Genomic DNA, 12685 nt, shown 5'->3' with positions numbered 1-12685 from the left:
TTAACGAGCGAATCATCGTCATGTTCGTTGATGTTAAAATTTAGCTTATGCTAAAATATTATAAAAGAAAAATAATTCAAATCTCAACACCTCACCTGACCTGCAAATCATATTGTCAAGCAACTACTACTGGTCTACTACTCGTGTGCTAATAATGCCACCGCTGTGGTCCAATTTCATCACCCATCTGGATTTATTTATCTATTTATTTTATTTCTCTGTTTTCTTTTAACGAGCGAATCATCGTCATGTTCGTTGATGTTAAAATTTAGCTTATGCTGATATTTATACTGAAATATTATAGAAAAAAAAAAATCAAATCGCAACACCTCACCTGACCTGCAAATCATATTGTCAAGCAACTACTTGTATTCTACTACTCGTGTGCTAATAATGCCACCGCTGTCGTCCAATCTCGTCACCCATCTGGATTTATGTATCTATTTATTTTATTTCTCTGTTTTCTTTTAACGAGCGAATCATCTGTCATGTTCGTTGATGTTAAAATTTAGCTTATGCTAAAATATTATAAAAGAAAAATAATTCAAATCTCAACACCTCACCTGACCTGCAAATCATCGCCCTGCGTCGTTTGGGCCGGTTTGGCTTATAAACCATGACTGAAAGTACTGTCGACTGATTTGATGTGAGAGAAAAATACTGTTCGTTGGCTGATAAGCCATGATTTATAAACCAGATACGAGCAAGCGAACATGCTACATAAGCGAACAGGCTACATATTGTCAAGCAACTACTACACAAGTCTACTACTCGTGTGCTAATAATGCCACCGTTGCCGTCCAATCTCGTCACCCATCTGGATTTATTTATCTATTTATTTTATTCCTCTATTTTCTTTTATAAAGCGAATCATCGTCCGGTTTGTTGATGCTAAAATTTAGCTTATACTAATATTTATGTTGAAATATTATAAAAGAAAAATTATATTTCATAACTGGAAAATACTTAGGCACGCCCCGTCGGAGAAGCAGGATCAGCGCGGTCGCTGTCGGGCGGGGCCCGCGGCCCGATCCATGCCCCCATGACCATTCCCCTCGATCGCCGCCTCCACCCGCTCCAATTTGAAAAACCACTCTCTCCTCGGTCCTCGCCTTTCCTCGCTCCCTCCCGGTCCCGGAGAACCGAACCTCTCTGTCTCCGGTCTCTCTGCCTCTGTTCTGGCCTTTGGGGTTTCGCGCTCGTGACTCCTCGGGCGGCGCGCCTCGCCACTCGCCATGGCCTCCTCCTCTTCCGAGGTGAGGGCCGCGGCCGCGAGCAGGAGGATCGTCGATTACCTCAACGACGGCGAGGAGCTCGGGGCCGAGGGCGCGGCGGTGGAGACGCCGCCGTGCACCCCTGCGGCGGCGGTGGCCGTTGCGGTTGCGGTGGGGGAACCCGCGAGGTCGGCGCTGCCCAGGTTCAGGTGGCCGCGGCTGGTCAGGCACAGGCTCCGGAGAAAGGGAGGTGGCGACAAGGGGAAGCAGGCAGTCGTGGTGCAGAAGGGCGACGACCTCCCCGTGGCCGCCGCGTCGACCTCAGGTGCGTGTTGCGTGACCTCGTTTTGCTCGGTGTGGAAGGTGCGATTGTTAATTTAATTGTTTACCGAAATCTTAGACATTGGGCTGCAAATAGAACCCAGCCTGCGTTGTTGGTTGAAGAGTATCCGTTGTTTTGGCAAGTATTCTGCTGTAAAATCCAGAAACAAAGAAGTGTGTCTTGTCAGAGTTTATCAGAGAGTGACCCCTTCCACCGAGAGATCAGCAGATTTTCTTGTTCTTCTCTGCATGCAAGTACTTAGCTTTTACACTCTATAGTCGAGATGAACACAAGCTCTGGTCTCTGCTGTGCTCTGTGCTTCCAGGATGCGACTCATCAGCGGCGAGCGATAAGAGGCATTCCGACCTCGGGGTCGGGCTAAGCCTGGTGTTCCTGCTGGCCAAGACGTCCGACGAGTTCAACAAGATGGTGAAGGTGCGCGGAGAGATGGAGGCGCTCCTGAAAGAGATCAGAGACGAGGTTCGGATCAAGAGCGGTGGCGGCGGCACCGGCACCGAGGGCGGCCACGACGCGCCGAAAGACCGCAACCGCGAGTCCACCACGTCGAGCTGCGTCACCGACGGCAACGAGGTCCAGAGCGCGAGCGCTCGCATGGAGTACGAGGCCGCCTCGTCGTCGGGCGTGGAGGTCGCGGGCGACGAGAAGTCGTCGTCGTCAGAGGATGGTGGAGGTTGCTGTGCGAGGAGGGACGTGCTTGAGGAGGAGTTCCACGCCGAGATGGAGCTGCTTCAGGTTAACTACGGCTCAGAGGCACCGTCATTTCTGCCTGACCCTGAAGAAGAAGAAGAAGAGGAACACTATTCCGAGGTACCATGGTCCTCTGATCTTGCATTGATTTTGACTTGACTGAAAATGCGAAATGTCCCTGATTTGGGCCAACATTTGACATTTCAGCCGTACGACGAGATGGCCGACTACCGGAATGGTGTTGATGACGATTCAGGGGGAGTTGTTGAGGACGAAGATGATGGCGACGACGACGAAGACGATGATAAGGCCGAGTACAACGGAGTTTCTGCAGTACAGCTGGAGAGAAGGCTCCACGAGCTTCTCCATGAAAGAAACCGGGACCGGATTGAGGAGCTGGAAGCCGCGCTGCGGCGTGCGGAGCAGAAGCTCGTTGAGAAAGAAATGGAGGTGTCCTTGTGGAAGGACACGGCTAAGTTTGCGTTGAGACAGGACAAGGAGCTGCAGTGAGCATCAAACTTCTCCCGTTCTCTTTCAGTCGTACAACTCTTGCGCACGGTTCATCGGCTGTACGCCTGTACATGATCACAGCCAAAGGAGGATTTTGGGCAAACTAGGTTTGCCATGGCGAACTGCAGAATGGATCTCTGGGAAGATACAGTGAACCTGTTCATACCAAAGTTTAGTGCTAGCATGGTAGATCTCCAGAGAATGTTTTGGGTTCCGGTAAAATCAGTAGAATACTGTGTCTGTGTAAGTTAGCCTCACTGGTGTACGGGTCCACATGAGATTTGATACTGCATGTTTCTGCATGCGCATGACATGGATGGATCTTGTGTGAAATCAGGCTTCTCATGTGTGTCTTTTAAAATTTGTCCACAAATGTAAACACTTTTAGACTAACAAGCCACCTGAATAGGCATGATTGAACGAGCATCTCCAAGAGTACCCCATATCCTTTCCCTATTCATGTTTTGTTAGAAAAAAGAGAGAAAAACTCATCTCCAAGAATACCGTGTGTCCGTTCCCCATCTGTTAGGAATTGCATCGTGCGTAAAAATACGCGCAGACTACTCGCGCGCATCCGACGTGCCCTCGCCTGCCTCCCGACGCCATCTCGAAGAAGATCGTGATTTTCTCTGCAGCAGCCCCACCGACGCGCCCTCGCCTGCCTCCCCACTGCGCCGCCTCGCGTCGGTGTCGCCCACCGTCGACGCGTCCGGGTCCTCCTCCCCGGCCTCCGCCTGGTCATCACGGACATGGAGGCCGCAGGCGCAGTGCGCTCAGCCGCCTTGGCCTCCCATCGCGCCGTCTCTACGTTCCTGCGACGTCGGGGTCGTTGAGTAGCGTGGCTGTGGGGTCATCGGCCGTGGGGCGTCGAGCTTGTGTAACGATAGGTTCGAGTCGACCCTAGGGTCGATGTTTCATGAACCGGATTGCACCTCTTTCGATTCTGTGTTCTGTGATTTTCGTCCCTTCGTCGCTTGCTAGCTCGTGTTGAGGGCCGCAGGCAGCAACTTGCCTGCTTGCCTACTGCTGCTACCGACCGGCTGCTGCTGCCTGCTTGCCTGCTGGTACTACTACTAGATGATACTGATGGCCAGCTGCTGCTGCCTGCTTGCCTGCTGGTCGCCGGATGATGACCTGCTCATGTACTGAATGTACTAAATGTAAAAGTGCTGACAAAATAAAATGCCGATGGAAAAAAAAGTACCGATGAAAAAAGTGCGTGGCACCACCATTTTGATATTTTGGAAGTCAAATATAGAATACTTTTAGAAATAGCCTTTTTTTTCATCCCCATACTTCTTTTGGAGTTGGCAAAACACTATGTTTTAGGAACAAAATTTAGGATACTCTTAGAGATGCTCTAACATATGACATTGTTCACCTAAATAGGCAAGATTTAAATGCATCAATGTGATCCGGGTTCCTGATTAAGGGGGGACATGCTCCCTTTTCTACCCTACTGAAGTTGTCTTAAAGAATCGATTCCTTACATTTGTGAAGGAGGGTGTATTTGGTAAGATGGATTTCCAAATTTTTGCTGTGCTTATTACAACCTGTATTTTTTCATTTCAACATCGCATATTCTTTCTTTAGGTTATGAAATATATTAGAATGTATCCTATAAAAATATAAAAAGTATTTTTAGCATACATCCTCCGTCCACAAAAGAATACAACTATGGTATTCGTGCCTGCTAAGTTGTTCAAGTTTGACCAAATTTAGAGTGAATAGTATTAACATTTACGTCTTCAAATTGATTTGTTACAAAAATATATTTCATAATTAATCTAATGTTACTTATCTTGTATCATAAATGTTTGTATTTTTTTTTGTATAAGTTCAGTCAAATTTAAATGCATTTGATTAATCGAGAATTGCATTCTTTCCTATACGGATGGAGTACCTACGCATATTTCTTTTATATTTCCCAAAACTCATAATAAGTTGACTAAATAAAGTTAATAAATTAAAAAAACACCAAGTATTTAACGCCAAGCTGGAACTGCAGCCTAGCCTGGCTCCTGAATCATCCAAAAAAGGCATCACCATTGTCCTACGGTAGTTCCATGGCAGATTAAATAGGATGTTTTGTTTAAGGAATAAAGTAGTCCATCATCTAGTTTTTTTTTATTTGGTTTGTGAAATCGGAAATGCTGGGTCAGGACGTCCGATCATTCGGATGTCCCCGTTGCCATGGGCCTCGATCGTACGAACGGCCGAACTATCCCGGATGCCTCATCCGATCGGCTGTTTAATAAAAAAAATATTTGGCTATCTTCTTCACTCCCCATCGGAACTGTTTCCCCATTCACATCGGCCGCATATGCCGTGGTGTTTCACACACCCACACCACACCCGCCACGGCTCTTGCTTCGCCACACCACCCCGCTGCTCCTGCTACTCTTCTGCGTGCCTGCCCCGCCTCTCCTAACGCTGCTCCTGCTCCACATGCTCACCCTGCTGCTCCTGCCGATGCTCCTGCTCCTGTTTCGCACGCGCCGTCCCGCAACTCCTGCTCCGCTGCCCGCCCCACTCGACGATACCGATAGGCACCGCCAGCTCAAGGAGAAGCGTCGGGCCCTGGCGTGGAAGCCCTTCAGCCTTGCCTCCCGCTACGGCTGCGGCGCGCCGGCGCCCTAATGCAGACGGCGGAGGAGGCCGCACTAGGATACGATTCATGTTACAAGTGTACAATTCAAATTTCTTAGTTGTTTTAAAGGTATGTTGCAAGTGTTTCATACGGATGTTACAAAAGTAGATAGGGATGTTATAATAGTTATACACGTATGTTGCAAGCGTGTGGGGGTATGACTCTGGATACCCACGACAGACCACATGGGCTGCGCCCTCAGGGGCGGCCCAACCCACAAGATGAAGTCTTGCGGGGCACGACTCTGGTCGGCGCCTTCCGCAAGACATCTGGAAGATATCCTGAAGATACTACGAGATTTGTTAGGATATGTATGATCCCAAGATTCCTGTAATCAGTTATTACTTTTCGGTTATCTCTCAGATCTAACCGACTTGTAATCCTACTCCCCGGACTATATAAGGCGGGTAGGGACCTCCTCCAAACTTACGCAATATCATACGATAGCTAATACAAACAAACATACTACAGGAGTAGGGTATTACGTCATATTGATGACCTGAACCTGTCTAACTCACGTGTCTCTGTTGCCTTCTTATTCTTGATCTCACGCTCCCCTGCCGATCAATCTATCTTCATGGGATACCCTTCGGAGGACTGCCGACGATATTCTATCGATAGTTGGCGTGCCAGGTAGGGGGCTTGCATGTTGTTTCCTTATCGAACAAGATGGCTTTTTCCATAGGCTCTTTGTCTCTCCCGCGGCCCGGCCAGATCTTCACGGTCGGATCGATCTCCTGGATCATCAAAGCTAACAGAGTCGGAGAGCTCCTCGAGCCAGCACAGGTCAATTCTGTGTCGATCATCCCCGCACCTGTGATTGCAGATCCAATCTCGGAACCACCCCTGAGGTCACCTTCATCAGCAACTCACCGTCTGCTTCCTCGCTACCAGAGGAGGCAGATCAACAACGACAATCTGATCGTATCCATCGATCGGGTCGGTCTAAAGCTCGCCGATTGCCTCTCCATCGACGAATCGGCTCTGGACACTCTGGTTCAGCGTCGACCACCCTTTAATCTAGATCTATTGGAGGCTACTCGAAAAACTCTAGGAGTTGTGGCTCTGCCCTTCGGGCTCACCAACGTCGCCGCTACTTACCAAGACGCCCTGAGGGGAAAATTCGCCGACCAAGTGAGAGACGCCCATCCACTCGCTGACCAGCTCGTCGTCTAGCCTCCGCCAGCCGTCAACATGCTACACATGGCCAGTGCCCCGGAGCGTCCCTCCAGACCATCCCGAAGGAAAATCCAGGCTCTGAGTCTCAGGGCTCTACGGAGACCCTCGCCGAAACCTTCACAGAGCAACTCCTTCTCCCACCCTTTTGGGGTGGCGCGATCTTCAATGTAAGCATCGATAGCCCTCCTCTGAACGACAAAACCAAGGAGGAATGTGTCGCTTGTGAGAACCGAAACGTCAACCACGCACAACGCCGAGCAAACGAGAATGCCCTCGCGATGGCCGAGCAGCAGCTCGACTCGCAAGGAAGGCCACTCTAGCGCAACATTGACAAAGAGTTTCTCCGCGTTGACAGCCACGACGTCTTCAAGACTCCAAGCACCAATCTGGCAGTGGCCGCCAACGAGCTCGCCCGCTTCCCGTAGATGCCCAAGCTCGCCAAGGTCGCCGCCATGCTTAAAGCGGCACACTGCTTGGTCAATGAGATTCGACAGGATCAGAGACCTTCATACTCCACTACTTCGATTCATAGGTCAGTCGTCACAAGAACCGATCATCACCAAAGTCGCTTCACCGACCAGCACCGCGATGATAGGCAACCCCTCCAAGGTGGAGCTAGGGGCAACCGCACCGAACATCACCGCCAACACGACCAGGAGGTCGACCAGGACGTCTGGGTGCACCTCAACAATCTTTGAGATGCATGTCGACGTATCGAAGCTGCTGTATGCCGTCCTGATCACATCGTGTAAGCTCCGCCACTACTTTGAGTATTACAAGATCGCCGTGGTCACCGAGTTCCCTCTGGGGGACATACTCCAGAACAAAGAGGCCAACGGCCGTACCATCAAGTGGGCTATCGAGCTCGGCACTTACTCCATTGAATTCAGAAGTAGGCCTACAATTAAGTCTCAGACCCTTGCTGATTTCATCGTTGAGTGGACCGAGATCCAAGAGCCCATCGCCGCCACCTGCCCCAAGCACTGGGTGATGTACTTCGACGGTGCCCTTAACATCAACAGTGCTGGTGCGGGCATTATGTTCATTACGTCGACCAAGGATAAGCTCCGATACGTTCTCTGGATACACTTTCCGGCCTCCAACAATGCCGCCGAATATGAAGCATGTCTCCACGGACTCTGTATAGCCGTTGAACTCAATGTCAAACGCCTCATGGTGTACGGAGACTCCGCACTAGTCATCAACCAGCTTAACAAAGACTAGTCTTGCTCCAGCGGGAAGATGGATGCATATTGCACCGAAATCAGGAAGCTTGAAGGAAAATTCCACAGCATCGAGTACCACCACGTGGTACGCGGCTAGAATTAGCTCGCCGACCATTTATCTAAGTTGGGCTCTTCTCACACCGTGATTCCACCGGGGGTCTTCGTTCAAGATCTCCTGGCGCCATCCATTAAAGAAGATAAGGAAGTTCAGGAAGTTCCCCTAGCCGAGCAACTGGTACTGGTGGTACCTTCGTCGGTCGCCGATTGGAGGGAACAATTCATCAAGTACCTTACCAGCGCTGAAGTACCCACCGATAAGACTAAAACCGAATGCCTAATCCATCAAAGCAAAACATTACGTGCTGGTAGACGACAACTTGATGAGGAAAAGTGCCAAGGAAGGGATTCTACAAAAATGCATCATCCAAGAAGACGGAGTGAAGTTACTTCTCGAAATTCACTCTAGTTCCTGCGGCAACCACGTGGCTTCGAGAACACTGGTCAACAAAACTTTTCGAGCTGGTTTTTATTGGCCCACGACCATCTCCGATGCAGAAGACCTCATCTGACGTTGTGAAGGATGCCAATTTTTCGCCAAGCAAATACACGTGCCGGTACAAGAACTACAGACCATTCCAGCTTCCTAGCCCTTTGCATGATGGGGACTGGACATGATTGGCCCTTTTAAGCCAGCGCCAGGTGGTTTCCGATACTTATACGTCACCATTGATAAGTTCTCCAGGTGGATTGAGTACAATCCGCTCGTCTCGGCTACTACAAAGAAAGCAGTCTAGCTCTTCGAAGACATCATCCACAGATTCGGTCTCCCGAACAGCATCATCACCAACCTCGGAACTACATTTACTAGCCATCACTTTTGGGACTTCTACGAAGACCATTGCATCTCTATCAAATACGTCTCCATTGCTCATCCTAGAGCCAACGGCTAGGTCAAACGGGCGAATGGCATGATCCTTGATGCCCTCAAAAAGAGACTATATCAGAAAGAAGAAAAGCACTCGGGCAGATGGCTCAAGGAGCTACCAGCTGTAGTCTAGGGACTACGTACTCAAGCTAGTCGTAGCACCGGTGTGTCTCCATACTTGGTCTTTGGCTCAGAAGCCATACTACCAGCGGATATTGCCTTTCGAGTACCTAGGGTGAAAAATTATGATGAAGAGCACGCCGCAGCTGTTCGGACAGAGGACGTCGATAGGGTTGAGGAAGAATGCCTAATCACCTGCGTTTGTTCATTTGCTGTCGGCGACCTCGTTCTCTATAGAAAACAAAAACGAAGGGATGCACAAGCTCTCCTCCCCTTGGGAAGGGCCTTACATCGTCAAAGAGGTCACCTGACCAGGGTCTTATCGCCTATGTGACTTAGACGGAATTGATGTTCCCAATTCATAGCACATCGAGCACCTTATACGTTTCTATACTTGAAACGCTCCAGATATGTACTCTCCACTTTATATTGAATAAAGTTTTGGTCTCCTTAACTTGTCTCCACTTTTTCTCCATTGTGGTTTAACCCCCACTTACGGTCGCCGAGCTCTATGCTACTCCAGAGCGAACTCCAATTTCAAATCGCCGTAACCGCGCCGACCACGTTTCTCCAAATCTCCAACGTTATCGCCGAATACGTTTTCGCCAAAATCGCCGAACGATTTCTCCAAATCGCTGAGCATGTCTTCTCCTAAAGTCACCGAATAAGTTTTCTCCAAATCGCCAAACGGTTTTCTCCAAATCGCTAAACACTTTACTCCAAATCTCCAAGATATTTCGCCGATCAGCGTGCAACATACTTTCTTTTCTATTCTCTTCGGAGAAGACCCAGTCTCCGATCTCTCCCTACACGTGCCATGGGCTTCGCGCTCTGCGTTATGGGTGGTCGGCTGTGGTTCCTTGGTCATGCCTGTTCTTCCTACACATCCACAGGCTCCGTGCTCAACATTATGGACTATGGGCTAGCCAAGGCCGAGGGCTCAGCACAGAACTAATTGCTTGGACGCCTCTTATACTACCTATATCTCCAAGTTATTTTGTTAACCGCCGAGCAGCACACGTTCCACTCTTTTCTCTATGGAGAAGACCCAGTCTCCGATCCCTCCCTACACGTGCCACGGGCTCCACGCTCTGCATTGTGGATGGTCGGCTGCGGTTCCTTGGTCATGCCTATTCCTCCTACACGTGCACGGGCTCCACGCTCGATGTTATGGACTATGAGCTAGCCGAGGCCATGGGGTTCAGTAGCAAACCAACTGCTTGGACACTACTTGTACTACGTATAATTGCGTTATGGTTAAAACTGAGAAGATTTTTTCGCCGAACTACAAGCAAACTGCATAACATGCACCTTATAACATTTATCACATACATAAGTGTTTTTTGCGCTATCGCGCATTCTAACTATATTGTCCAGAAATTATAGATGATAATCTCTGAGCATATCACCGAGCATATCATTGAGCTTCACCATCGCTGCTCATCTCGTCAAATAGGTCAATGTCGCTAGCCAGCTTTCTCGCCGCATCCTCCACCTCATCCTCTAGTTGCTGGGTCTCCGCCTCGCTCATCCCTTCGGCGAATCCGCCCCCTATCGCATGAAGGTCAATGGATGGATAGTGGGACTAGACCACCGCAAGGGCATGAGTAATGCCGGTAACAATGGCGTCGCGATTGAAGTTCTTGAAGCTCTCCCATGCCATCTTGCACCTTTCGATGACGATGTCCAGGCATGGCGGCCTGCCGTCGGTTTGAGGAGCCACCTCCAGGTCAACGTAGTCGAGCACTGGTTTGACTCTGGCAACTATAGTGTCAAACTTGTCCCTCTATGTTCGGGCGTCCTGCTCCAGCACATTGAATTGCGCTTTGACCCTCTGACGGTAGTCTACAAGCATTACATAGTTCCGTCAAGAAAGGAAACTACTTCAGCATTAACTCTGACCAGCGAATACTTACCATTCAACTCCTCGACCAGTTTATCTACTCGCCCTGTCTCCTTCGCCTTTTCCTCTCGGAGTTGTTCAAGGGCTTGGCGCAGTTGGTCGAGCTCTGTGTTTTGCTCTACAAGCACAACAATCATTGCCAAAAATATGGCTATTCAGCAATAAAAAGCACATTCGCCGATATACCGTACCTGCTTTCTGCTCGGATACGCTTCTGAGCTGCTTGGAAGTCTATTCTAGTTGCGTTTAGGCACTTGCCAGCTCCTCAGACTTGCACCACAGTTGCTCGAACGCAGCTGCCAGCTAGTCGGCAAGGACCCCTTTTGGGTGTTCCAGATCTCGCGCATTGGACTTAGCAAGGTCTCGCTCGCGCCGGGCTCTCCAGATGGTTTCTCCATCAGGTTCATCGCCTCTCTGAGTTTTTTGTTCTCTTCAGCGAGGGGTTCCACCCTCTTTATGAGCTGATGTCGCTGCTCGGTAAGTCCAAGTTATCCCTACAAATACACAATTATAATGATGAACTTTGATCATCAACGTCAAAGATGACCACTCCAGATGAGGTACTGACCTTGATTTGTTTCATCACTCTAGCGAGGGTGGTCTTCAATCTCCTCATCTCCTTGGTGGTATCTCTTCCTCCTTGATAACCAGCACTTTGTCGCCATGCTTTCGGAGGATTTGGATAGCTTGGGGTCGAGGTTTAGCACGCTCGATCTCCTCCACCTTGTCCTCTTCCGCCATAGCTCGAGGCACCACCGGGGGGCTCTATGCCCGGACAATGGCTTCACCGCCCCAGACTCCAGTGCATTGCTGGCAACTCTAGCCTCTGCTCTCGAAGACCTGGTGGTTCCGCCGTTGCCTCAGGCCCTGCCAACCGATCCATCTGTCGCCAACCACCGCTCGTTCTTCGTTGCCAAGATCGCCAGTAGCAGCGGTTGACCTCATCCTCCGCCTACGGAACACTCAGGGACTTCAGGGTTGGTAGCTACCGATGTTGTTTCCACTATGGGGATTAGCCCTTGGCGGTTCAGTAGTCTAGACTAGTGGGGTTAGACCCTCTGTACATTTCGCTCTACATCACATCAGTTCGTAAAGCGCGCCAAAAAAGCTAAGAAATGACCACAAAGTAACTCCATGGAAAGTATACTCATGGTTTTGGTCTGCCGAAACAATTTCTTGAACCGGTGATGCCTACCCGAGCACCCAGGCGTGGGCCATGGGGTCGACTCCCATACTCTGGGGTGGAGGTCCAGTTTCCTCCATTGTTGGCCTCTGTTCCGCCTACTGCTCTGTGACTCCATCCGCCTGCTATGTAGGGACTCCCGTCGTCTGCTGCTTGGGGACTCCCATCGCCTACTGCTCGGGAACTGCTTCACCTCTCCTCGCTTGTTCCTCCTGTGCGAGTGTTGCGTGGAGGTACTTCAGTGCTCGGTGAAGGAGCCACTAAAGTTTCGTCGTCAACCAAACCACTCGAGCACCATGGTCCTCCGCTATTGACTGGTCTAGTCGCCACCAAGTGAGATGCTGCCCGGTTTGAGGGGACCAGCGGCTGCCGTCTTCCTCTTCTTCCAAGCCAGCTCATCTACCGCTGCTCTTTTTCCCTGGACTTTCTCTGATACTGGGGGCGAATTTTTGTCTGACCATCCCTGGACTCTAACGAAGCGCTGGCCGCATCTTCCTCAGGCCAAGCCGGTGGTCCGGCGTCTACACCCCTCTGCCAATCACCCCTGAGCACGTCAGAGAAGTACACTGCTCTTTCGCGTGCGAATGGATCTTTGCATAAGTGCATCAGTTCACTACTCGAACAACGCGTTAGGATTATAAGTGTCGGGCAAAAAACAATCGAGATGTTTACCTAAGGAGGCGGATTTATGCAGTTGAAGGCCCTCGTTTGCTTTGGCCAGCGGAACGATGCGCTAGGAGCGAAC

At 50.1% G+C, this 12685-nt stretch overlaps 1 protein-coding gene across 1 annotated transcript; it reads left to right on the top strand.

Annotated features, from left to right (window-relative positions):
- The first annotated feature begins 1090 nt into the window (after positions 1-1090).
- Positions 1091-3173, top strand: LOC136528759 (protein POLAR-like 1). The gene is made up of 3 exons (XM_066521741.1): positions 1091-1539; positions 1862-2364; positions 2452-3173. Exons 1-3 carry the CDS (start codon positions 1236-1238, stop codon positions 2752-2754), a joined length of 1110 nt encoding a protein of 369 aa, XP_066377838.1. The 5' UTR covers positions 1091-1235; the 3' UTR covers positions 2755-3173.
- The last annotated feature ends 9512 nt before the right edge of the window (positions 3174-12685 follow it).

Source organism: Miscanthus floridulus, chromosome 19 (genome assembly GCF_019320115.1).
Source record: "Miscanthus floridulus cultivar M001 chromosome 19, ASM1932011v1, whole genome shotgun sequence".
NCBI classification, from domain to species: domain Eukaryota; kingdom Viridiplantae; phylum Streptophyta; class Magnoliopsida; order Poales; family Poaceae; genus Miscanthus; species Miscanthus floridulus.
Note: the sequence above shows the minus strand (reverse complement) of the source record. Positions and strands in the feature narration are given on the sequence as shown.